At 41.0% G+C, this 27,111-nt stretch overlaps 2 protein-coding genes across 2 annotated transcripts in view; both read right to left on the bottom strand.

Annotated features, from left to right (window-relative positions):
• Positions 1 to 911, bottom strand: part of LOC121583405 (calcium/calmodulin-dependent protein kinase type IV-like) — a 40,033-nt gene extending 39,122 nt beyond the window's left edge. The window contains exon 1 of the mRNA XM_041899583.2: positions 439 to 911. Coding sequence (XP_041755517.2) covers positions 439 to 545 — 107 coding nt within the window. The 5' untranslated portion in view covers positions 546 to 911. The remainder of the gene's footprint in view (positions 1 to 438) is intronic.
• A 2,416-nt stretch (positions 912 to 3,327) lies between these two features.
• Positions 3,328 to 19,696, bottom strand: LOC121582805 (WD repeat-containing protein 36-like). The gene is made up of 23 exons (XM_041898912.1): positions 19,398 to 19,696; positions 18,809 to 18,836; positions 18,350 to 18,450; positions 18,013 to 18,130; positions 17,692 to 17,824; positions 17,418 to 17,472; positions 13,438 to 13,570; positions 13,078 to 13,253; positions 12,425 to 12,545; positions 12,076 to 12,141; positions 11,862 to 11,945; positions 11,546 to 11,700; positions 11,240 to 11,354; positions 10,984 to 11,149; positions 10,740 to 10,848; positions 10,529 to 10,608; positions 10,044 to 10,151; positions 7,339 to 7,436; positions 6,829 to 6,971; positions 6,467 to 6,586; positions 5,402 to 5,483; positions 4,952 to 5,139; positions 3,328 to 3,718 (listed from the first exon to the last, which is right to left on the bottom strand). Exons 1-23 carry the CDS (start codon positions 19,551 to 19,553, stop codon positions 3,569 to 3,571), a joined length of 2,685 nt encoding a protein of 894 aa, XP_041754846.1. The 5' UTR covers positions 19,554 to 19,696; the 3' UTR covers positions 3,328 to 3,568.
• Positions 19,697 to 27,111: the final 7,415 nt, after the last annotated feature.

The raw sequence follows: 27,111 nt of genomic DNA, 5'->3' as shown, positions 1-27,111 counted from the left end.
TATATTACGTAACTTTTTATAGCCTTGTCAATTATTTGTATATCAATTATTTAGATGACAAGTATATGCATTTTTATATTGTTGTTAAATAATCGTTTAATTTAGCAAAAACATCAGGGGATGCTAATCTAGGCAGGAAATTGTGGTAACCCAATGCACTCTCTCTCCTGTGTGTGTGTGTGTGTGTGTGTGTGTGTGTGTGTGTGTGTGTGTATGTAGATTTTATTTCAATTGAAAACAACAAAATAGTGGTCATATAATAGATGCAATACCATTTCCTGTATGTCCTTCGATCACATGTGCACTCAGTAATACATTATTAGAACTATAGATCAGACAAGACCAGAAGATCATCAGAATGCGACTCCTGGCGATATTAAGGCAGTGAAAACATGAGAACACTGAAAACAGTAGTACTGTACAGAGATATATGCTCACCGTCCCAATTCGGACTCCAACTCATAGTAGTCAGCCAAGATCTCCTTATTCGATTCATCTATCCAGTAGTCTGGAGCTGGGGGTGCCCCTGCTCTGGACGAGAGCATAGTGACTTTAAGCAGCACCAGCTATCCAAACGGATTCAAGTATCTTGACAGCTCGTCTCCCCTGCGGCGATTCAAGGCTTGACTCAGTTACAGTGGTGTGAAGAAAAGCGAGTTGGATACGGTCAAGGTGTGACAGAGACGCGCGTAAGACCGTTATCTTCTCCAAAGCAGCACAAAACCCAGCCTTTTGTAAGAATCTAATATGAGTTACAAGACCATTTGAAGGACTGGGTAGCGTAATGAGCTTGGTCCTAAATGCATATTATTCACAGCCGCCAGTCCAGCTTTGCTACCATATTGCACTCAGTGTAAAGGCAAGTGTGCAAAGAGACAGTGGAGTCTGCGTTTGAGAGGGTTTCCACCGGGTCTTACTGTCGCTGGTTTAACATCCAAAAACAAGTGAGTTACCTTTACCTGAGGTCACAATCAAGCACGTCATATTACCATAACTACCAGACATAATTGTGTTGCTTTTTATGACATGAAAATAGGCCTACCTTATACAGCGCATTCGGAAAGAATTCAGACTTTTTCTCCTCATCAATCTACACACAATACCACAAAATGACAAAGCACAAACACGTTTTTAGAAAAAAACGGAAATATAACATTTACATAAGTATTCAGACCCTTTACTCAGTACTTTGTTGAAGCACCTTTGGCAGCGATTACAGCCTCGAGTCCGCGTTGCGTCATGCATAAGAACAGCCCTTAGCGGTGGTATATCGGGCCTTATTGCTTAAATATACAGTACCAGTCAAAAGTTTGGACACCTACTCATTCAAGGGTATTTCTTTATTTTTTTAAACTATTTTCTACATTGTAGAATAATAGTGAAAACATCAAAACAATGAAATAACACATGGAGTCATACAGTAACCCAAAAAGTGTTAAACAAATCAAAATATGTTTTAGATTCTTCAAAGTAGCCACCTTTTGCATTGATGACAGCTTTGCACACTCTTGGCATTCTCTCAACCAGCTTCACCTGGAATGCTTTTCCAACAGTCTTGAAGGAGTTTCCACATATGCTGAGCACTTTTCCTTCACTCTGCGGTCCAACTCATCCTAAACCATCTCAATTGGGTTGAGGTCGGGTGATTGTGGAGGCCAGGTGATCTGATGCAGCACTCCATCACTCTCCTTCTTGGTCAAACAAATGCTAGTTCCACTAAGCGCAAACCAGATGGGATGGCTATCGCTGCAGAATGCTGTGGTAACCATGCTGGTTAAGTGTGCCTTGAATTCTAAATAAATCACAGACAGTGTCGTCACACCTCCTCCTCCATTCTTCATGGTGGGAACCACACATGCGGAGATCATCCGTTCACCTACTCTGCGTCTCACAAAGACACAGCGGTTGGAACCAAAAATCTCACATTTGGACTCATCAGACCAAAGGACAGATTTCCACCAGTCTAATGTCCATTGCTCGTGTTTCTTGGCCCAAGCAAGTCTCTTCTTCTTATTGGTGTCCTTTAGTAGTGGTTTCTTTGCAGCAATTCGACCATGAAGGCCTAATCCACGCGGTCTCCTCTGAACAGTTGATGTTGAGATGTGTCTGTTACTTGAATTCTGTGAAGCATTTATTTGGGCTGCAGTCTGAGGCTGGTAACTCTAATGAACTTATCCTCTGCAGCAGAGGTAACTCTGGGTCTTCCTTTCCTGTGCCGGTCCTCATGAGAGCCAGTTTCATCATAGCGCTTGATGGTCTTTGCGACCGCACTTGAAGAAACTTTCAAAGTTCTTGAAATGTTTCGGATTGACTGACCTTTATGTCTTAAAGTAATGATGGACTGTCGTTTCTCTTTGCTTATTTGAGCTGTTCTTGCCATAATATGGAATTGGTATTTTACCAAACAGGGCCATCTTCCGTAGACCAACCCTACCGTGTCACAACACAACGGATTGGCTCAAATGCATTAAGGAAAGAAATTCCACAAATTAACTTTTAACAAGGCACACCTGTTAATTGAAATGCATTCCAGGTGACTACCTCATGAAGCTGGTTGAGAGAATTATTCTACAATGTAGAAAACAGTACAAATAAAGAAAAACCCTGGAATGAGTAGGTGTGTCCAAACTTTTGACTGGTACTGTATATATACTGTATATGGCTCCGGGCCTACCATTTGAACTATGTAATTACGCTGTAGCCTTATTATTCCCGCAAACATTTGTATGTTGTGGAGCACATCATTCAAAAATACTGCCCTACAATAAACAGGAAATAATATAATTAGTCTTTTTTAATAATTAAAACACTGACAAATCACAGAAATGCAATTGATGCCCAGTAACTAACATGCTTATCATTCAATGATAACACTTGCATTTGTCAAAGATGCAGTAAGATGTATATATATATTTTTAAATTGTTACTCTATTGCTTTATATTACCATAAAAATGACAGGCTTGACTAAAACCCCTGTCCCAAGCCCAAACCCATGCACCCTGTGTGGCTGGTCATCCTCTAGGACTCCAACAGAACCTAGTTACAGAGAGAGGCATACAGAGACACCATCTGCTCCACTACCTGCTCCGTCATGAGACAAAAACTATAATCCCCAACAGCACTGAACACGATGAAAATATATCAATGTATCGGATTTGTCTACGGAGTACAGCACTATTTTGTCCTCTGTATAATCCTTATTACTATGCTGTACACTATTGAGACAGCAGGGAACAAAGCAAGCAAACTAATGCTGAACAAAGGAAAATCTAATTGTATTAGGGTAAGAACATAAAGTTAAAACATAATCTGGAGAAATACAATGATAACAATCATGATGTTTATTTTAAAGGTTTACATCAGGTTTTGATCAATCATGGTTTCATTGAACTTCATATTTTGTTAGACCATTACAAAAGCATGAGAGCACTTCATATAAAATGTGACCAATTTGTCTGGCATTAACCGTGATACTTGCGTCTAGAATACTGTATAGAGATTTACACAACTTTTATGGTGAAAAACAACATTAAGAAAACAAAAATAAAAGTAAGGGAGAGGTACACTTCAAAGCAGTGCACTCTTGGTGTATGACAGCAAACACAGGCTCTGATTGAAAAGTGTCTGCATGGATGTCCACGTCTCCTCCAGTTTCTCTGATACTCTAGATGCCTCCTCCATCAGCCCTGGTTCCTGGGAGATCAGTCTGAGATGCAGCTAGAGAGAGAGGAACCAGGGTTAGTGATGGAAGTAAGTCTAGCCATACATGAATACACACTTGTTATTTGCCCTCAGAACGTGCCTGTGATGCTGTGAAGACAAAAACATAATTATTCATGTTCTGTAAAGATGCTAATTGAATTCAGGTACTCAACAAAATAGATCGTATTTTAAGAGTGAAACAATAGAACTGCATATCAAGTCAAACATGTTTTCTTGCTACATTTTTATTTGACTTCTACAGGAAATCTGGGTATTGGTTTTGATTGAATAGGGCATTGTGTATCACAGTATTTTTACATTTCAGTTTTTTTCTTGTGTTCTGATGCCATCTACTGGCTGCAGCTGTAAGTGGATGACAGTCAATGCAACAGAAAACAACTTTCCCGTTCATCTAGTGGCATCCGAGTTGATTACATCTAACATTAACAACAATATAATTACTGTAGTAATAACATTGTTGGACTAGAATGTAACAATAAAAACTCAAAATCATTAAAATGTAGATTAAATCAATAGAAACAGTGTTATTTCACAGGTATAGAGCGGTTGCGTTAACACAGAATTCTGTATTTTTCACGCAAATAAATATCTTACTGTTTTTCGTAAACCAGATCTAAAATGCTTCTTATTGTAATTTCTGCTCTGCATCAGACTAATTTTGTTCTTCAGTTGCACTTCTAAACTCGGATGAGAATTCACCAACGGGCATTCTATCAGCAGACAGCGTTCTAACTGATGTGTAGCTACTTTTCTCTGGTACTTTTCTTGGTGTAGCCAGCTTACTTTTCTCTGGTACTTTTCTTGGTGTAGCCAGCTTACTTTTCTAAGGTAAAATGCAAGATTAACTTCAAGCAAAACATTAGGAAATGTAGCTGGCTACATTCTTTCTGTGATAAATATTAGAAATATGCAAAAAATACCTTTCATTTACTTGTGTGGCTGCTAGCCAAATAGCATTGCACTTCTGTTGTCATCTGATGAAAATGAAGCTATTTTCCACTGAATGTGTCGCACTATTTTCTGTGATGGAAAACTATAGTTGCAGGCCCTTGATCACCTCTCTTTGAAGCAACAAAAAAAACCACTTGACTTTCAATATAAAACTCAGGTGAAATGGTTTAAAAACACAGATTTGTTTTATGTCTGCATTTTGAAAATACAGATTTGTGAACTAACGCGACCCCTGGTATAATAGCAGCTTATTAACTTGAATATTTATGTGGTTACCTTTAAGAAGAGAGCCAGGTAGGCCTGTGCCAGATCAAAGTCTCTCTTGGAGTCCAGCATGCTGGCCACCATCTTCAGGAAGCCTTGTAAGACAGAGACATCTCCACCCATATCAGGGGCCAGGCCTCGGAGCTCAGCATCAATACCAGACGGACCCATCTCTTTCAGCATCCCCACAGGGCCATCATCTGGAGGAAACAATGATAAGGATGGGTTATTCATTGTATTGGTCTGAGGTACATGACATTAGAAATGTAAAGGTGTGCCAAATAATCATTTAGTTAGTGCACATGCTAATGACTTGACTTCATAGCAGTAGGCCCAAGTATTGTGATTCTAAAATACATTCTTGAGTTTTTATGGCCTCAGAATTGATTTGGGGTTATAGGAATTGCTATGCTTGCCAGAGGTGCTGTGAGTAATTGCTAGCTAAGTGAGATTCAGACTTACATTTGTTGCTGAGCATAGCAGATTCTAGCAGTTGGTAGAAATGGGACTTCTGTGCCAGGACTCCAAAATTCACAATCTTTGACTGTGAAAAAGTAAACAAAAGAAGCATTGTTTAACCCAAATAACAGTTACTATGGGAGTGGGGATAATATGAAAAGCAAACAACCCTTTTTAAAGATGAAATCCGTAGTAGGGGGAAAAAGTGCCACTGTCCACCCCACGGCCGTTGTTATTGTTTTGTTGACAAAGCAGAGGTGGGGAGGGTCGCCTAGAGCCCTGCACGGGCATGAATTTCAAGGCCGAGCCCTACCCATGACAGCGACGTTCAGGCCCTACCCTACCCAGGCCTGATCGCTTCTGCCAAAATAACTTCCTCTGTTAGTAAATCCATTAGCTGCTCCTCTCTGTCTGTCAGTCGCTCCTGAGCGCTGCTCGCTCTGCATGCGCTCTGCTCATGGCGGTTCTATATCTGAGTATCTATAGCAACATCTCAGCTTGGGCTGCTCTGTTCAATGATGAGACAGAGAGCAGTAGGCTGTTAGCTACTTTGTCACTCTAAACTCTGACAAACTCAAGGAACATTATTATTTTCTGTGAAATAATCTCTCCTGTCTTATTTTTGACGAGGCTGAAGCACTTCTGACACCACGTTATGATCTTAGTTAGATATGACTGTACTGTGCAGCAGATCGCGAGCAAATGGCTCAGCTTCAAAATGTTAGTGATCAATTTAGTGATACCTGAGCCCTGCCCATACCCTAGTTATTGATGAAAAACAGACCCTACCTGGCCCTAACCCGATGTATAATGTCGGGGCCCGTCGGGGTCGAGTAGCTGAGTTCTAGCGCCCATGTCAAAGGAAAAAAAACAGTGTTCGTTGTTTGCACTAACTTCGTTGTTGTAATATCGCAAACGGACATGGCAGTTTCAACATTAAGGATTCCAGCTTTAACTTACAAGAAATAAAATAAAATAAAAAAATAATTTTACAGTGTTGTGGTTTCAGGGTCATTCATAGAGTTCTGTTTATTATCAGAACTTGAATAAGTATTTAACTTCTCTCACCTGTTCCTCCTGGTTGGAGCCTTCAGAGGGGGCGAACTGGGGTATTAGTCCTGGGATGGTGGGCATAAAGAATGGGGCAGCCTTCGGAACCTTGGGGGGCTCCTTGGGTTTGTTCCGTTTCTATGTGAAAGGGGAAAACACCAATCTCATTTCAGTCCGACATAACAAAAACAAAATATATGAGCACTGTGAAGGTCTGTATTATGAAGAGATGACAACGATATTACAGAACAATTGCTACATGTGTTGTCAGTCACTGCATGTGTAAGGAGACTTGTCTTGAGTCGCACAGACAAACTGGGCTTGAGACCCTGTCGGCGACCCGTTTTTCTCCACAGACAACTACCGTGTGACATGCTCACCTTGATGATATCGAGGTGCAGCAGGTTCTTCCAGCGAGAGTCGGGCAGCAGAGAGAGGGTGACTAGCTTCTCGTCCAGTTGCTCAGGAGACTCATACTCTATCATCTCAGTGTTGAGTTCAGCATCTCCCTCTCCCTCTTCATCTGCAGAAAAAAACAAATGTTTCTTTAGCAACTGATACCATCAACTACCATATAATATTGCTTAAGTTCCTGAAAGGTTATTTCAAGCATTGTGTTTGAATGTCCAGTACTCTGGCACACACATTATGGCACAGTATTGTTTTTCTCATAAATATCTAGTCAATATTCAAAGGACCGTCACTGTTACCTATCCAATCAAGGACGGATTTACTCCCTCCATATTAAATACCATTAATTAACAATGCTTGAATAATTGGCTGATACCACTGTTACATGTGCCAGTCCAGATGGTGTGGGGGATTTGCTACCCCCCTGTGCTCGGTACAGAGTAAGTGCTACATGGGCACACTGGGTGTTCAGTAGGTACCTTGGCTGGGACAGGTTCCTGGCAGCATGATCATGGTGGGCTCGTAGTCTGCAGTCAGGGGGCGCAGCGACACCATGCTGCACAGCGTGTTGTTGGACCTGGAAACACACAACAATATGGAATTCACTCAACATGGGATGCTCAATCAAGAATAATACTAATGTAGTTGTACGAAAGTTCAATCAGGAAGGCTGGTCTGAATGCTCATTTAACTTCATCCAGTAAACATCATTCACTTTGTTTCCTATTCTAGGGGCATAGTGGGAATGAATACAAACATATCATTATCAGCTTAGCATCTTGTTTCTTCTCCTTTTTCCTGTTAGCCATGTGTGGAATGTCATTCACCTATTGACCTTACAGCCTATCCACCTCCCCACCACCACTAGCTATAACAACCTTAAGGGCCATCATTGGAACTCCTTTCCCCCAGTGGGGAAGGTTTCAATGCCAGCAGCCCCGAATAGGGCTACCTGCCATCACATCAACTAGCTCCGAGGATCTTCCCTCGGAGACAAAAACCATTCCCCAAACTATTTAATAAAATGTCATATTGCATTCGGTCTTTGTTGTTCATTCAGTTAAGCCTGTACTCGATTGAAATACTAATACTGAATACTACTATGCTGTTGTCCTCGGTAGCTCAGTTGGTAGAGCATGGCGTTTGCAAAGCCAGGATAGTGGGTTAAATTACCGGGACCTCCCGTACGTAAAATGTATGCACACATGACTAAGTCGCTTTGGGTAAAAGCATCTGCTAAATGGCATACATTATTATTATTACTGAATACTACTAGTTAGTATCCTGAATACTATTATACTGGATGTGATACTACTACTCAATATACAGTGGGGAAAACAAGTATTTGATACACTGCCGATTTTGCAGGTTTTCCTACTTACAAAGCATGTAGAGGTCTGTAATTTTTATCATAGGTACACTTCAACTGTGAGAGACGGAATCTAAAACAAAAATCCAGAAAATCACACTGCATGATTTTAAAGTAATTAATTTGCATTTTATTGCATGACATAAGTATTTGATCACCTACCAACCAGTAAGAATTCCGGCTCTCACAGACCTGTTAGTTTTTCTTTAAGAAGCCCTCCTGTTCTCCACTCATTACCTGTATTAACTGCACCTGTTTGAACTCGTTACCTGTATAAAAGACACCTGTCCACACACTCAATCAAACAGACTCCAACCTCTCCACAATGTCCAAGACCAGAGAGCTGTGTAAGGACATCAGGGATAAAATTGTAGACCTGCACAAGGCTGGGATGGGCTACAGGACAATAGGCAAGCAGCTTGGTGAGAAGGCAACAACTGTTGGCGCAATTATTAGAAAATGGAAGAAGTTCAAGATGACGGTCAATCACCCTTGGTCTGGGGCTCCATGCAAGATCTCACCTCGTGGGGCATCAATGATCATGAGGAAGGTGAGGGATCAGCCCAGAACTACACGGCAGGACCTGGTCAATGACCTGAAGAGAGCTGGGACCACAGTCTCAAAGAAAACCATTAGTAACACACTACGCCGTCATGGATTAAAATCCTGCAGCACACGCAAGGTCCCCCTGTTTAAACTAGCGCATGTCCAGGCCCGTCTGAAATTTGCCAATGACCACCTAGATGATCCAGAGGAGGAATGGGAGAAGGTCATGTGGTCTGATGAGACAAAAATATAGCTTTTTGGTCTAAACTCCACTCGCCGTGTTTGGAGGAAGAAGAAGGATGAGTACAACCCCAAGAACACCATCCCAACCGTGAAGCATGGAGGTGGAAACATCATTCTTTGGGGATGCTTTTCTGCAAAGGGGACAGGACGACTGCACTGTATTGAGGGGAGGATGGATGGGGCCATGTATCGCGAGATCTTGGCCAACAACCTCCTTCCCTCAGTAAGAGCATTGAAGATGGGTCGTGGCTGGGTCTTCCAGCATGACAACGACCCGAAACACACAGCCAGGCAACTAAGGAGTGGCTCCGTAAGAGGCATCTCAAGGTCCTGGAGTGGCCTAGCCAGTCTCCAGACCTGAACCCAATAGAAAATCTTTGGAGGGAGCTGAAAGTCTGCATTGCCCAGCGACAGCCCCGAAACCTGAAGGATCTGGAGAAGGTCTGTATGGAGGAGTGGGCCAAAATCCCTGCTGCAGTGTGTGCAAACCTGGTCAAGACCTACAGGAAACGTATGATCTCTGTATCAAATATTAAGTTCTGCTTTTCTGATGTATCAAATACTTATGTCATGCAATAAAATGCAAATTAATTACTTAAAAATCATACAATGTGATTTTCTGGATTTTTGTTTTAGATTCCGTCTCTCACAGTTGAAGTGTACCTATGATAAAAATTACAGACCACTACATGCTTTGTAAGTAGGAAAACCTGCAAAATTGGCAGTGTATCAAATACTTGTTCTCCACACTGTACATGAAACACGTTGTCACAGCAAACTACTTGAATACAAGGAAATAACAAAAATCCTTCATAAATAACTGTTCCTACTGCAGTACAGCATGTATTCCAACAAAATTGACCATATGACTACTAATTTGTTGAGTCACATTAGTTCAAAGACTAAGCTAATCAAGATTGTTCCTTTATCATCTAATACTTGGTTGCCTGTAAGAGTGAACGTTTAATCAGAAGGTTAGGTTACGTAATAATGACAGTCTTTCTTTGATGTGGTGGGGACTCTTACCATAAGTATATCCCCAAGTTGTCGACATGGGAGGAGGCCAGAAAGTCCCCTGTGGGTGACATGGTCAGACTGACTGCAGCAGAGTCTACCAAGAAGCAGTCCACCAGGCTAAGAAAGAACGAATGTTAAGAGTGACAGAAAAAAAAAAGAGAATAAATCAAGTCAATTACTGAAGGCGGAGATGGAAATTCCCCTGGAGAGCACTTGAAGGAGATTCACTGATAAACTCAATTTATGATAAAGTTAAACAAAGATGGTCATCTCAACGATTTCAGGTTGTGGTTAGATTAAATGAAAAGACAGGGCTTGTCTGTGACTGCTGGTGACCTCACAAGTGTGCGAATGTCATTTGCATGTATGACCTTAGCCACGGACAAGAAGATATATCAGTAAAGTATGGTCCAGAAACAAACTCTGGCCCGTACCCCCTAGCCACTTTTGGGGGACCTGATAATCTGCTCCAGAAGCGGCAGGGTTGGTCTTACCAGCCGGAGGGGAGGTCCCATGTCCTGATGGTACAGTCCATGGCTGCCGTTATCAACCAGCGACCGTCTGGACTGAAAGCCTGAGGGGAAACGTCAGACAAGAAAAATCATCAGTACTCAAAAATATATTTGAGGGAAAGAGAGAGCGAGATCAATCGAGAGAGATAGGTGAAGAACTGAGAAAGTGAGAGCAAGAGAGATAATGACTCACCATATCATTGACCTGTCCACGATGGCCAGAGAACTTGCGGACAATCCTCTTGGTCTCCATGTCCAGAACATTGAGCGTGAAGTCGTCCAGCGCTATGGCCAACATACCACTTTACCAGGGTCAGAAAAGACTGCAATCAGACACTTTTCTACTGCTATGTTATAACCATGTGAAAACTAAATCAGTTGGAAGACGTGCAGTCGTATAAGTGCTATTCTTCCCTGTGGTGTTATCTGTCCCGTACCTGTCCCTGTGCAGGTGTGTGGTGGCAGGTGAGGTGCCCAGGTCAATGGAGTGGACCAACTTCCTAGATTTGAACTTCCAGATCTTGACCAGTTTGTCAGCTCCGGCACTCACGGTCAGCTGGTTGAGTCCATCCACCGACACGCCGCGCACCGCCCCCCTATGAGCTACAGAGTCAGAAATGAGACAAAGCTGAATCTTTCACAGAAAGCATGAGCTAAATATACATTGGTAATTGTCTGTATGGGGTTACTTACCTTTGTCCTCTCCATATTGACCTCTATGCATGCCAGACTGCATGTTGTAAACGTCAATATGTCCAGATGAGAGTCCTACCACTACAAAGTTACCACATGATGTGATATCTACTGCCTGAGAGGAGAAAATACAAATTTTAACAACATAAATAGCGCATATATTATGTTTGTTTCAAATGTGTAATAAACGTTGTGTAATAAACTATTAAAAGGTAGATTTCTTATTGATCGAACCTAATCAAATCATTTAGGTTAATTTTACACACAAAAAAAACATTTTACATGACCAGTAACATATTTAGCTACCGTAGCATGGACGTTGAGAGCGCGGTTCTTGTTGAAGCGTTCGGGCTCCAGCTTGTGTGCTCCCATGCTGCCCTTCTGATAGTTCCAGGTGGTCGTCATGAGATACCCTCGGTGACACGCCACTATACTGTCCCAATCACTCTGACGGGCACTCTCTACATCACACAGAATCAGACAAAACATTAAAGTTTTAACAAATCACATTCAATGATAAAGGTTCTACAGAAATACAGACTTGTTTTGAGTCTTTTTACCTCATGACAGTTAACACAGTATTTAAAAAGTAGAGACGTTTCTTATTTTTTGCTAAGCATACCTGAGGCAAAAGTGGTGATGGCAGGAAGCTTTAGTTCGTCATACCTCAAGCTTTTCTTTTTGGATTTCTTCTTGTTGATGGAACCTACTTACCAATTGGTATATTTTCATGAAGAATACAGCAAACAAGGATTTATGCAGGTAAACAGCACTCAAATTGACATCTCATTGTCCATAACAGCAATTTTTCCTACAACAGAGAAAATAAGTCATACCATGTCCTAAACTCCTGTTGAATCTCTCATGAACAGTGGAGAACGACTGCAGAGTACCATCTTGACCTTAGAAAAAGAAAGAGTACAGTGGATTAGAGAGAAATATGTATTTTATTTAATTAAAAACTCATAGATGCCTTATACAACTAACTGCCTGATACAGCAAGTCTTAACTTGGGCAGGGATGTAGCTCAGTTGGTAGAGCATGGTGTTTGCAACGCCAGGGTTGTGGGTTCGATTCCAACGGTAGGCCAGTTTGAAAAAAAATGTATGCACTCACTAACTGTAAGTCGCTCTGGATAAGAGCGTCTGCTAAATGACTAAAATGTAAAATGTAAGTCACACATACCAGCACTGAGAATGTGATGTCCGTTCAGGCCGTGGTGCTGGATCTTAGTGGGCGGGGCGCTGTGTCCCAGACGACTCCTGAGTAGACGGCCTCCTCCGCCCGCCGTGTCAAAGATCCACACCTAAGGAATATGACTGATCATTCAAAACTCTATGGTTGAATACCAAATCAAATATATTAATTCTTCATAGCCCTGTGGTATGTTGGTACGAGATTGTGGTAGCAGTGCTGAATTTGCAACTTGAGATTTGCTAATACAAGCTTTAAGACAGGGGTGTCAAACTCATTTTGCCACGGCGGCTACACTCGGTCTTCAATGAGGTCCCGAGGGCCACACTCGGTCTTCAATGAGGTCCCGAGGGCCACACTCGGTCTTCAATGAGGTCTGGGGGGGGGGGCGCATTCTGTCTTTAAACCATAGTTTGGGGAATTTACTATGCTCCCCGACTGTCAAGCTTTAATTTCGGTGATTATTAGCAAGCTGGACACAGTCAAGAAATTAATGTAGACACAATAATTTCAACAAACAAAAAAATTGGCAGTATGTTTGACACTCCTTCTTTAAGATGTGTAGTTTAAAAAAAAAGAGAATTGTTTACAACAATTTTACAGTGATGCCCTCTAGTGAATGACACAATTTAAGTAACACTAACCCGAATGCCGTTATCAGCCCCATTGGTGATGAGAAGAGGCTCGCCATGGAGGAATGTTAATCCAGCGATAGCTGTGTTGTGCGCATCTCTCATCTGACAAACAAGCTTCTTCTCCTCCAGATCCCACAGCCCAATATGTCCAACAGGACTACCAGCCGCCATTACTGGATGGCCATCTAGAAGACAATCACATCAAAGTGTTAAGAGGTAAGTAAACATTTTTTAAAATAATCTCAAGCACGATTTTACTTATTATATTGACGCAAAGTAGTGACACATCAGACACAAATTGAGGCCACACAATGTTGTGTTCATCATTAGAATCATAAAGACAACACCATGTTCAATTGGGGACTTCACCTGTTCTGAAGGAGAGGGAAGTGACTGGGCCCCAGTCTTGCTGGAACTTCATCAGTGACTCATCAAACTTGATGTTGTGGATGATGATCTGACCTGATGATAGGCCTACACCCACAGCGTCCACAGCTGGGGTCTGAAGGGGCGGTTTAGAAGAAAGGCGCGAGAGAGAGATAAGCTTGACAGGAAACGCATTGAATTTCTGATTTCACAGTAGCCAACTTTTCTACACAGTAGATCCCATACATAGTGTATACCACTAAAATGTAACTGTAGATTCAGCTGCGGGCCAATCTTTTCTTGAGCGGATGGTCGGGGGGCCGGAACATAATTACAAATCATTTTAAGATTGCAAATTGACCGCAAGAAGCCCAAACCAATATAATATTTGACTAACACAATCATTTCAAACCTTGCTTACCTTTGCATGCGATCATTTATTTATATTATGTGTGGGAATACTTGGGAACAGAGTTATCAAATTAAAATCACTTGGAGCTGATTTTAGTCTTTCATGTCCAACAATGAAAAAAATACTTGGGAGGCCAAATAAAACCACCCGCGGAACAATGGTGTTCCATCCCTGCAATAGAGTTCCAGACCCTTGTAGAATCTATGCCAAGGTGCATTGAAGCTGTTCTGGCTTGTGGTGGCCGTTGGTGTTTTCTTTATTTTGGCAGTTACCTGTATGCAAGGTCTTAGGCATGGATGTGCGCAGGCCCACCCACTGGGGAGCCAGGCCCACCCAATCAGATTGAGCAAAATGCTCTACTTTACATTTTAGACATTTAGCAGACGCTCTTATCCAGAGCGACTTACAGTTAGTGAGTGCATACATTTTTCATACTGGCCCCCCGTGGGAATCGAACCCACAACCCTGGCGTTGCAAACGCCATGCTCTACCAACTGAGCTACACGTTCCAAACAGGACATTATTTGTCTTTTAACCTAACCACAGTACTTAACTTGGACAGGAGCTCACCAGAACTGAGTATCAGCACCTCAAATTTTCTTCTGCTTGAGTTCCTGCACCTCTTATAGAATATTATCTCAAAAGTATTGAGGAGTTCCTGCACCTAAATATAAACGGTACTGGCACCCAAAATGAGTACCGGGACCTATTTCAGTCCAAGTCAAGCACTGGCCTAAACAGGCATACACCATCATAGCAAGCAGCAGGGAGGGGGTGGAAAACAAAAGGGATATACAGTGGGGAGAACAAGTATTTGATACACTGCCGATTTTGCAGGTTTTCCTACTTATAAAGCATGTACATGTCTGTAATTTTTATCATAGGTACACTTCAACTGTGAGAGACGGAATCTAAAACAAAAATCCAGAAAATCACATTGTATGATTTTTAAGTAATTAATTTGCATTTTATTGCATGACATAAGTATTTGATACATCAGAAAAGCAGAACTTAATATTTGGTACAGAAACCTTTATTTGCAATTACAGAGATCATACGTTTCCTGTAGGTCTTGACCAGGTTTGCACACACTGTAGCAGGGATTTTGGCCCACTCCTCTATACAGACCTTCTCCAGATCCTTCAGGTTTCGGGGCTGTAGCTGGGCAATACGGACTTTCAGCTCCCTCCAAAGATTTTCTATTGGGTTCAGGTCTGGAGACTGGCTAGGCCACTCCAGGACCTTGAGATGCTTCTTACGGAGCCACTCCTTAGTTGCCCTGGCTGTGTGTTTCAGGTCGTTGTCATGCTGGAAGATCTCGCGATACATGGCCTCATCCATCCTCCCCTCAATACGGTGCAGTCGTCCTGTCCCCTTTGCAGAAAAGCATCCCCAAAGAATGATGTTTCCACCTCCATGCTTCATGGTTGGGATGGTGTTCTTGGGGTTATACTCATCCTTCTTCTTCCTCCAAACACGGCGAGTGGAGTTTAGACCAAAAAGCTATATTTTTGTCTCATCAGACCACATGACCTTCTCCCATTCCTCCTCTGGATCATCCAGATGGTCATTGGCAAACTTCAGACGGGCCTGGACATGCGCTGGCTTGAGCAGGGGGACCTTGCGTGCGCTGCAGGATTTTAATCCATGACGGCGTAGTGTGTTACTAATGGTTTTCTTTGAGACTGTGGTCCCAGCTCTCTTCAGGTCATTGACCAGGTCCTGCCGTGTAGTTCTGGGCTGATCCCTCACCTTTCTCATGATCATTGATGCCCCACGAGGTGAGATCTTGCATGGAGCCCCAGACTGAGGGTGATTGACCGTCATCTTGAACTTCTTCCATTTTCTAATAATTGCGCCAACAGTTGTTGCCTTCTCACCAAGCTGCTTGCCTATTGTCCTGTAGCCCATCCCAGCCTTGTGCAGGTCTACAATTTTATCCCTGATGTCCTTACACAGCTCTCTGGTCTTGGCCATTGTGGAGAGGTTGGAGTCTGTTTGATTGAGTGTGTGGACAGGTGTCTTTTATACAGATAACGAGTTCAAACAGGTGCAGTTAATACAGGTAATGAGTGGAGAACAGGAGGGCTTCTTAAAGAAAAACTAACAGGTCTGTGAGAGCCGGAATTCTTACTGGTTGGCAGGTGATCAAATACTTATGTCATGCAATAAAATGCAAATTAATTACTTAAAAATCATACAATGTGATTTTCTGGATTTTTGTTTTAGATTCCGTCTCTCACAGTTGAAGTGTACCTATGATAAATTACAGACCTCTACATGCTTTGTAAGTAGGAAAACATAACATAACATTTTGTGCTGTTCATAAAATCTATTTCAATTTAGGCCCTTGTAATGAATTTGAATTATGCTTGATTATTTACGAAGAAAAAATTAAGATTCTGCCACTTGTCACTTCGCACTGATACCATGTGCAGTAAAGAGTAGCTATCGCTGAGACCATGTATAGAAGAGGATTTTGGAGCACTTTCCAAGTTATTTGATTTAAATATGTTGCCATTAAGACCTCAAGTTCCCCTCTATATCAATCACTGATTGCATTGATCTCGAGTGCCTTAAAGACAGTTTCAGTACATTCAGAGACAATGATCAGCCCTAAAATGCTGTTTTTATTAAACACTTTTAGAAATCATGAAACACTTCGACTCGCACTCTCTCTCCCCAACTCCGCTGAGACATGACCATCGATCCAGTGAAATAAAAATAAAAAAGTTATTTCAATATATGCTCTGATGTGCCTTGCAATAGGCTACAACAACTGACCTTTTACCAGGGTTATCATATAGCCTAGCTTGAGACTTGAGTTTTCAAATATAAGGGACTGTACATTATTTATAATAAGGAGTAGGCCTACATGGAGAAAATCTGACCTCTCTTATTATATATGAAAAGAGGCAAATGCATGAAACATTATTTATTTCCAGTCAATGCAAATAGCCTATCATTTTTAATGACTTTATTTCATTGAAAAGATAACTTTGCCCTGTGCTTCTCCGACCATACACTATAGTTATGCCCTATAGGCTATTTATCATTTAATTGATATCACACAATACATTGTAGGCAGACTCTGCTTGCATTTTGACTCAAAGTGATCTAGACCAAGAAAAAGTTGGTGACCACTGTTGGACCAATGGCTGCCTATTGTGATTATTAACGTTATATAGGCCTATGGTTTATTATGTGTAGGTCTATGTGAGTCGCATGTTCAATGCAAGAGTCACGGATTTCCGTAGGCCTACAAGACTATTTGGTCAGTAATGCGAAATCACGTTAGATGGTTTGTTATGTGTGATTGAATACAGTAGGGTATAGGGTAGGCTATGCTTTATTTTGGTTTTGGCCCACCTACATTTTTGCTGGCCCTGCCATCATTGGATTTCTGCTTGCGCCACCGCCTGCATGTCTTCCTAAACCAGAATGTAGGCTACACAGTCCCTTCTTTCTATACAGTATTTGAAAGGAGTTGAACGTATGTTTGCTTGACCGTTCCTCAACCTAAAAATGTTCAGCTTTGAGAAATGTTGAGAATAATTATATTTTAACCAACCTGCTGAAGCACTGTAACTCCTGATGCCCATCCAGGGAAGGTGTACAGGAGCTTGCTAAGATAAAAAGGGATGCACTTAATGAGTACAGAGAATATGGCAAGTTGTCCTAAATTTAAAACCAAACTTTGATAAAAGCACACTATAACAATTTCAGTTGCATTAATACAGATCTTTAGTTGTTCTGTCCTTCCATCAGTTTTATGATTTCACAACCAAATTATAATTACATTATCAACCAATACTTTTTAGTTCAAAATACATGAATGACTGTACTTGGATTTGACATTCCAGAGCTGGAGACCTCCTTGGCTACTCCCAAACAGGATCTTGTTCAGGTAAGTGCTTGGGTGCATTACAGCAGACACTTCAAATGACACTTTGTCAAATGTTATTTGCAGGTACTCCTCTGTGGGACAAACAAGCATGAGAGAACAAAACAATTTAATTGACTGGTTTGACAGGAAAATGAAAAACTACTGATCATCATTCCAAAACACTCAATTTACGAAAACATTTTCAACTCGAGGTTCATTGGAACAGCTAAACTCAAAAATGATCCCAATGAACAGTTATGCATTATTTTGCAACACCAACCCTCTGACTCCACGTCCCATACAATGACAGCATTGTCCCTGTCCACTGAAATTATGTGATCCCCAAAAGGCAGCAGGAGATGAACATCAGCTCCATGGCCAGTGTACATGTGAACAACCTGGATAGACACAACATCTCACAGTCAGTTTACTATAATCGAAGTAATTCACTATAATCAATGTCACATTTAAGTTAAAGCGAGTGTGTGCCCTCAGCTAGCCTCATGTCATGACTAGTAGGTGGCCTAAATAGTTTCAGATATCATTGTCTTAAAAAAACAAAAAAAATGATTTTATAGAATATATTAATCATATAAGTGATGGAATGGCTACTTCACCTCTTTGTTCCTGGCAAATGCTGATACTTTTTTCCCATTTGCAACATAGACCAGCATCCGATCAGCTGCTAGGTATGATATGTCCTCTGGAAGTGCATTACCTTGGGAAAATTCATACCTGCCATAAATCTACAGTCAAATAGTAACATTGATAGCAATAAATTGTTTGAAACTGTAACAATGGTGAATTAATAAAGGTAGCTAGACTCAGTGATTTGCCATCATCATACACAGTCTGGAAACTCTTACAGACATCAACAGAATCCAATCTTCCCGATGTATGCCCTCCCTTGACACATGCCCACATTAGGAAGAGCAAACAGTGGCTGTTTTGTCAGATATGCATTTCATAGTTGTTGATTTCTGTAGAGAGGAAATCCCACTGTGTAAGATGATGCCATCATATCACGAAGACTACCTTTAAATTAAACTACATAAATATGCATGAGTCCTACTTACTGACAGCAACGATTCCAAGTTTCTTGACCTGTAACATTACAAATGGTTGATATCATTACCAAATAAAACAATGGAATGGACAATGGAATGTGCAAAAAGGTGAACTGATGATAACTTCTCTTTTTAGTCACTGTTATGGCTACATAACTAATGATGATCACCAATAGGACCACAAAATAACCACTCCGTTTAAAATATGAGAATTAGCGAGCTATCCAATAACTAAATGTAACCTTACAAAAAAACATTGCAGTTTTGAAACTACAGTAAAGTGCAGTAACTGCAGTCTACTGTGGTATTTTGAACGCAGTATTTGCTGCATACTGCAGCCATACTGCACTAACTAGAGTTATACTGCATTCTGACTGCAATCTTTTTTTTCGTAAGGTAGATAACGTTATTGTAGAAAAGGCTGCCCTCAAAATCTTGCATTGCATTCGTGGCACTTCCTCTAGCTATGTTGTTTCATTGATCTAGTTTTGACATCAGGAAATGGCAAAGACACTAACATTATATATTTTTTAAATGATTGCTATGTGACAAGTAACTAGCTAGCATTATCGTTACATTTATCAACATAATCACTTACATTGTACGTATGGAAACAGTTTCCCACAGCTGTCACAATGTAGAATTCTCGGTGTTTCTTATGATACCGTACCACGTGTGAGAGGTGATTCGAATACAGTCCCAATGCTCTGAAGCCTGAAAATATAACGCTTCCCTTTTTACTACCCACAGGCATGTTTTAGGTTATGATGTACATCAAGTAATGATTTCTATCAAATGTAGAGACCTTTTTCGTAGACTATTTGAAACGACAGGCAAAATAACGTTATTCCTCTGATTCTTCAAAGTTTTCAAAGCGTGAACACATCTTGTGTAACACTGAAATATGTCCGATAGACCGGATTTTAGAGAATTATTTATTCCGCGTGATACATTCCCTGAGATTGTTAGTCTCCATAAATAGCTACCGCTCTCATTCTCTATTCTATTGCAAATAAATGTATCAACAAAATCTTGAAAACTGTCTGATAAATTATTAGTATAGTAAAGAATATATGGCCTTGTGTGTCTTTTGAGAAAAAAATAATGAATGAATCCCCCACCCCGTATTCTGTGTTGTAGCTAAATCAAAATACGGTATTAAAGTGTTTATTATCAATTAAAGTTTATTATTATTTTTTAAACATAGAAATAAGACATAATTAATAAATACTGAAACAACCTAATTAAAAATACATTTCAATGAAAAATGTAATATCTGAAAATAAGCAATCACATAGAAAATACTTAGATTTCACCAAAGAAGGTTGACCCATAAGTAATTTTACAGAAAATATATGATAAACAATTACAGCGTTGATTAATATTTGATTTATAAAACAATATCAAACAGATTTTCTGCTGCTGGTTTTAAATATGGCTATGATTTTAAAAAATCAATCAATCAGGTTTGCAGACACCAACAAATCCCAGCATTGCAAGAATTTGCATGGATGTCTGGCACGTTTATATGGCCGCCTCTTCAGATGCCCACACTCTTCACCCTGTGAAAATCAAACATACAATCAAAGACAATACTATTTGTACCTTTGATATCAGAGAAACTCAGTCTGACAGCAAACACCATGTGATTACTGTCTGTCATAACAACAACAATGATAGACAAATATGGAAAATATGACAGATAAGCATGTTCAAAATACTCACCTTTGCTGAAGATGCCAATCTACATCGTATTTTCCCAAGATCGTCTATTTTACTTGGGCAGTGAGACCATTTGAAAATGCACAGCTGAGTGAAATGAAATGTATAATATGATGGTGTTAGTCATTGAAAAAAAACAACATTTTGTCTAAATCAAGTCAAACCGATAGGATATTAAGAGCTTACCCTGTCATTAGACATCGACCTCGAACTTGTACAGTTAGTTTTCCATATAGCCTGCAAATGAAACCACTTAGGTGTTTCAAACCTCAGGGAATCTCATTATGTGCAAACCTAATATCAACAAGATAATTAATAAATTCAAAGAAACAAGCTTTTAGAAATCTGACTTACATTCATGTGAAATTCTGGTCTGATAACATTGGATGCATCATCCTGCATTTTTTGGAGACATCCCTGATGCATTGCTGAAATGCTCTCAACAAGGTACACTGCAAAAGCCAGTGTGACATAACCTGCAAAAAAGGAATTCAATACACAGACCAATATCACAATTACAACATGTACAAAAGAAGCCAGGAAAGCTGTCAAAGTCAACATGTGTTAAATTGGGTCAGTTACCAATCAATTGTCAAATTCAGTCATTTACCAATCAAATGTGCCTTGCTCATCTTTGTGTTAATTTGAGAACTGAACATTTCAGTGATCGGGCATCTTTTATACTCTCTCAAATTCCCTTAAGTTTACCCATAACCCATAGTGTCACCTCATAAATAAATAAAAATCACACACACACAAAAAAAAAAAACTCTGACTCACAGTATGAATCATATAGGCATGTACTTTCACCTATTGATCACTTAATCTAACATAGTATAATACATCTCTTAACCCACTCACCCCATTCCATAACATCTCTGATCTCATAGTTTGAATAACAACTATGTACTCAAGACTTCAAATGTTACTGACTGAAATCATACAAATCATATCATACAAATTGATAAAATCAAATAGATAATTTCACTTTTCTAAAAAATGCAGTTCCCACAATGTGTCCATTGCTGACATTTGAGGGTTTCCTTCTTTGAGCTTAGTAAGACATCTTTATCATAATGAAGAGATCGGTCTATGTGTGAGGGCATATTCTGCACTGGGCAGACTAACACATGCAGCCTGAAGCATACCTTACATCTGACACTTACAGTCCTCTCTTCTAGCCTCCCCTGGAGAGAGAGCTGCTCTTATGGTCGCCTGATATCTACAATGAACAAAAATATAACCGCAACATGGTCCCATGTTTCATGAGCTGAAATAAAAGATCCCAGACATTTTCCATACAGAGAAAAAGCTTATTTCTCTAAAATGTTGTGCACAAATGTGTTTACATCCGTTAGTGAGCATTTCTCCTTTTCCAAGATAATCCATCCACCTGAAAGGTGTGGCATATCAAGAAGCTGATTAAACAGCATGATCATTATACAGGTGCGCCTTGTGCTGGAGACAATAAAAGGCCACTAAAATGTGCCGTTTTGTCACACAACACAATGCCACAGATGTCTCAAGTTTTGAGGGAGCGTGCAATTGGTATGCTGACTGCAGGAATGTCCACCAGAGCTGTTGCCAGAGAACCAAATGTTCATTTCTCTACCGTAAGCCACCTCCAACGTAGTTTTAGAGAATTTGGCAGTACGTCCAACCGGCCTCACAACCGTAGACTGGACCACGTGTAACTACGCCAGCCCCTCCACATCCGGCTTCACCTGTGGGATCATCCGAGACCAGCCACCTGGAAAGCTGATGAAACTGTGGGTTTGCACAACCAAATAATTTCTGCACAAGCTGTCAGAAACCGTCTCAGGGAAGCTCATTTGCGTGCTCGTTGTCCTCACCAGGGTCTTGACCTGACTTCGGTTCGGCAGTGTAACCGACTTCAGTGGGCAAATGCTCACCTTCGATGGCGAATGGCACGCTGGAGGAGTGTGCTCTTCATGAATGAATTCCGGTTTCAACTGTACCGGGCAGATGGCAGACAGTGTGTATGGCATCGTGTGGGCGAGCAGTTTGCTGATGTCAACTTTGTGAACAGAGTGCCCAATAAGCTAGGGAAAATGAACACAATAGCATTTTATCAATGGCAATTTCAATGCAAAGAGATACCGTGACGAGATCCTCCTGAGGCCCATTGTAGTGCCATTCATCCACCGCACTCACCTCATGTTTCAGCATGATAATGCACGGCCCCATGTCGTAAGGATCTGTACACAATTCCTGGAAGCTGAAAATGTCCCAGTTCTTCCATGGCCGGCATACTCACCAGACATGTCACCCATTGAGCATGTTTGGGATGCTCTGGATTTACGTGTAAGAGAGCATTTTCCAGTTCGCACCAATATCCAGCAACTTCGCACAGCCATTGAAGAGGAGTGGGACAACATTCCACAGGCCACAATCAACAGCCTGATCAACTCTATGCAAAAGAGATGTGTCGCCTGTCCATTTAGTTGTTAGGCTTTGAAACAACATCCACAATGACCATGTTTTCCACTCAGTTTCAACCTACTGTTGAACTTCTTTCTTCAAATTGATCAATCACAGTGAGGTGAGATTTAAAAGCACAATACTGTTTTGATGATAAGTGTTTGATGTGATTTTCGATTGCATTGACGTCAGAATGGTTAGAAGGAAAATAGAGCCCATAGTACGAGGCCATTAATGAATTTTATACTTCCAAGGCATATGCTGAGTACATAAACATAGATTACTGTGACTCGACTGTCACGTGGAATTTTACTGCGTTCATGATTCATGACGCTCAGTGTGGCGGTAATATGTCACCGCAACAGCCCCAGTCACACCTGACACTGACTGGTTTTCTGATCCACCCCCTACTTTTATTTTTAAAGGTATCTGTGACCAACAGATGCATATCTGTATTCCCAGTCATGTCAAATCCATAGATTAGGGCCTAATGAATTTATTTCAGTTAACTGATTTCTTTATATAAACTGTAACTCAGTAAAATCTTTTAAATTGTTGCATGTTGCGTTTATATATTTTTTCAGTGTAGCTGCCCCAGGTACAGTGAGGGAAAAAAGTATTTGATCCCCTGCTGATTTTGTATGTTTGCCCACTGACAAAGACATGATGTAAGTCGCTTTGGATAAAAGCGTCTGCTAAATGGCATATTATTATTATTATTATGATCAGTCTATAATTTTAATGGTAGGTTTATTTGAACAGTGAGAGACAGAATAACAACAACAAAATCCAGAAAAACACATGTCAAAAATGTTATAAATTGATTTGCATTTTATTGAGGGAAATAAGTATTTGACCCCCTCTTAATCAGAAAGATTTCTGGCTCCCAGGTGTCTTTTATACAGGTAACGAGCTGAGATTAGGAGCACACTCTTAAAGGGAGTGCTCCTAATCTCAGCTTGTTACCTGTATAAAAGACACCTGTCCACAGAAGCAATCAATCAATCAGATTCCAAACTCTCCACCATGGCCAAGACCAAAGACCTCTCCAAGGATGTCAGGGACAAGATTGTAGACCTACACAAGGCTGTAATGGGCTACAAGACCATCGCCAAGCAGCTTGGTGAGAAGGTGACAACAGTTGGTGCGATTATTCGCAAATGGAAGAAACACAAAAGAACTGTCAATCTCCCTCGGCCTGGGGCTCCATGCAAGATCTCACCTCGTGGAGTTGCAATGATCATGAGAACGGTGAGGAATCAGCCCAGAACTACACGGGAGGATCTTGTCAATCATCTCAAGGCAGCTGGGACCATAGTCACCAAGAAAACAATTGGTAACACACTACGCCGTGAAGGACTGAAATCCTGCAGTGCCCGCAAGGTCCCCCTGCTCAAGAAAGCACATATACATGCCCATCTGAAGGTTGCCAATGAACATCTGAATGATTCAGAGGAGAACTGGGTGAAAGTGTTGTGGTCAGATGAGACCAAAATCGAGCTCTTTGGCATCAACTCAACTCGCCGTGTTTGGAGGAGGAGGAATGCTGCCTATGACCCCAAGAACACCATACCCACCGTCAAACATGGAGGTGGAAACATTATGCTTTAGGGGTGTTTTTCTGCTAAGGGGACATGACAATTTCACCGCATCAAAGGGACGATGGACGGGGCCATGTACCGTCAAATCTTGGGTGAGAACCTCCTTCCCTCAGCCAGGGCATTGAAATGGGTCGTGGATGGGTATTCCAGCATGACAATGACCAAAAACACATGGCCAAGGCAACAAAGGAGTGGCTCAAGAAGAAGCACATTAAGGACCTGGAGTGGCCTAGCCAGTCTCCAGACCTTAATCACATAGAACATCTGTGGAGGGAGCTGAAGGTTCGAGTTGCCAAACATCAGCCTCGAAACCTTAATGACTTGGAGAAGATCTGCAAAGAGGAGTGGGACAAAATCCCTCCTGAGATGTGTGCAAACCTGGTGGCCAACTACAAGTAACGTCTGACCTCTGTGATTGCCAACAAGGGTTTTGCCACCAAGTACTAAGTCATGTTTTGCAGAGGGGTCAAATACTTATTTCCCTCATTAAAATGCAAATCAATTTATAACATTTTTGACATGCGTTTTTCTGATTTTTTTTGTTGTTATTCTGTCTCTCACTGTTCAAATAAACCTACCATTAAAATTATAGACTGATCATTTCTTTGTCAGTGGGCAAACGTACAAAATCAGCAGGGGATCAAATACTTTTTTCCCTCACTGTATCTAGAGCATTCCTCATACCTCCCTTATGATGGCTGATACAGTAGACAGCCTACAGTGGCTTGCAAAAGTATTCACCCCCCTTGGCATTTTTCCTATTTTGTTGCCTTACAACCTGGATTCAAAATGGATTTTTGGGGGGTTTGTATCATTTGATTTACACAACATAGATGCAATATATTTTTTTTGTGAAACAAACAAGACAAAAAAACAGAAAACTTGAGCGTGCATAAATATTCATCCCCCCAAAGTCAATACTTTGTAGAGCCACCTTTTGCAGCAATTACAGCTGCAAGTCTCTTGGGGTATGTCTCTATAAGCTTGGCACATCTAGCCACTGGGATTTCTGCCCATTCTTCAAGGCAAAACTGCTCCAGCTCCTTCAAGTTGGATGGGTTCCGCTGGTGTACAGCAATCTTTAAGTCATACCACAGATTCTCAATTGGATTGAGGTCTGGGCTTTGATTAGGCCATTCCAAGACATTTAAATGTTTCCCCTTAAACCACTCGAGTGTTGCTTTAGCAGTATGCTTAGGGTCATTGTCCTGCTGGAAGGTGAACCTCAGTCCCAGTCTCAAATCTCTGGAAGACTGAAACAGGTTTCCCTCAAGAATTTCCCTGTATTTAGTGCCATCCATCATTCCTTCAATTCTGACCAGTTTCCCAGTTCCTTCCGATGAAACACATCCCCACCGCATGATGTTGCCACCACCATGCTTCACTGAGGGGATGGTGTTCTCGGGGTGATGAGAGGTGTTGCGTTTGCGCCAGACATAGCGTTTTCCTTGATGGCCAAAAAGCTCAATTTTAGTCTCATCTGACCAGAGTACCTTCTTCCATATGTTTGGGGAGTCTCCCACATGCCTTCTGGCAAACACCAAACGGGTTATCTTTGGTCTCTTTGTTGCCTCTCTGATTAATGCCCTCCTTGCTTGGTCCGTGAATTTTGGTGGGCTGCCCTCTCTTTGCAGGTTTGTTGTGGTGCCATATTCTTTAAATTTTTTAATAATGGATTTAATGGTGCTCCATGGGATGTTCAAAGTTTCGGATATTTTTTTATAACCCAACCTTGATCTGTACTTCTCCACAACTTTGTCCCTGACCTGTTTGGAGAGCTCCTTGGTCTTCATGGTGCCGCTTGCTTGGTGGTGATCCTTGCTTAGTGGTGATCCTTGCTTAGTGGTGTTGCAGACTCTGGGGCTTTTCAGAACAGGTGTATATGTACTGAGATCATGTGACAGATCACGTGTCACTTAGATTGCACACAGGTGGACTTTATTTAACTAAATATGTGACTTCTGAAGGTAATTGGTTGCACCAGATCTTATTTAGGGGCTTCATAGCAAAGGGGGTGAATACATATGCATGCACCATTTTTCGTTATTTATTTTTTCGAATTTTTTGAAATAAGTTATTTTTTGCATTTCACTTCACCAATTTTGACTATTTTGTGTATGTCCATTACATGAAATCCAAATTAAAATCAATTTAAATTACAGGTTGTAATGCAACAAAATAGGAAAAACGCCAAGGGGGATGAATACTTTTTCAAGGCACTGTACTTTTTGCATAGCTATGAATTCCACTATGATTTGTTGATTTCCAAAAAGCTTTTTATTGGGGATATAATAGATCTACTTGTGTGTAGAGCTGGCTGGTAGACGAGACAAGTGTTGGTGGATGGAACGTTTTATATAGTAATTAAAAACCCTTTACTGAGGTCCAGTACAGGTAAATCAGAGACATATTTAAATATACACTGAGTGTACATAACCTTAGGAACACCTTCCCAATATTGAGTTGCTCCCGCTTTTGGGTTCAGAACAGCCTCAATTCATCGGGACATGGACTCTACAAGGTGTCGAAAGCATTCCACAGGGATGC

Source organism: Coregonus clupeaformis, chromosome 15 (assembly GCF_020615455.1).
Source record: "Coregonus clupeaformis isolate EN_2021a chromosome 15, ASM2061545v1, whole genome shotgun sequence".
NCBI classification, from domain to species: Eukaryota; Metazoa; Chordata; class Actinopteri; order Salmoniformes; family Salmonidae; genus Coregonus; species Coregonus clupeaformis.
The sequence above is the reverse complement of the archived record's forward strand: the minus strand, read 5'-3'. Positions and strand labels throughout refer to the sequence as shown.

Bases quoted from the DNA above. Each gene is read 5' to 3' on its own strand.
- LOC121582805 (XM_041898912.1), bottom strand. From the start codon at position 19,553: ATGCCTGTGGGTAGTAAAAAGGGAAGCGTTATATTTTCAGGCTTCAGA. The intron at 11,701-11,861 runs GTATGCTTAGCA...TGTGTGATGTAG, and splicing joins CATCACCACTTTTGCCTCAG to AGAGTGCCCGTCAGAGTGAT. The intron at 10,152-10,528 runs GTAAGACCAACC...GTTCTTTCTTAG, and splicing joins TGGGACCTCCCCTCCGGCTG to CCTGGTGGACTGCTTCTTGG.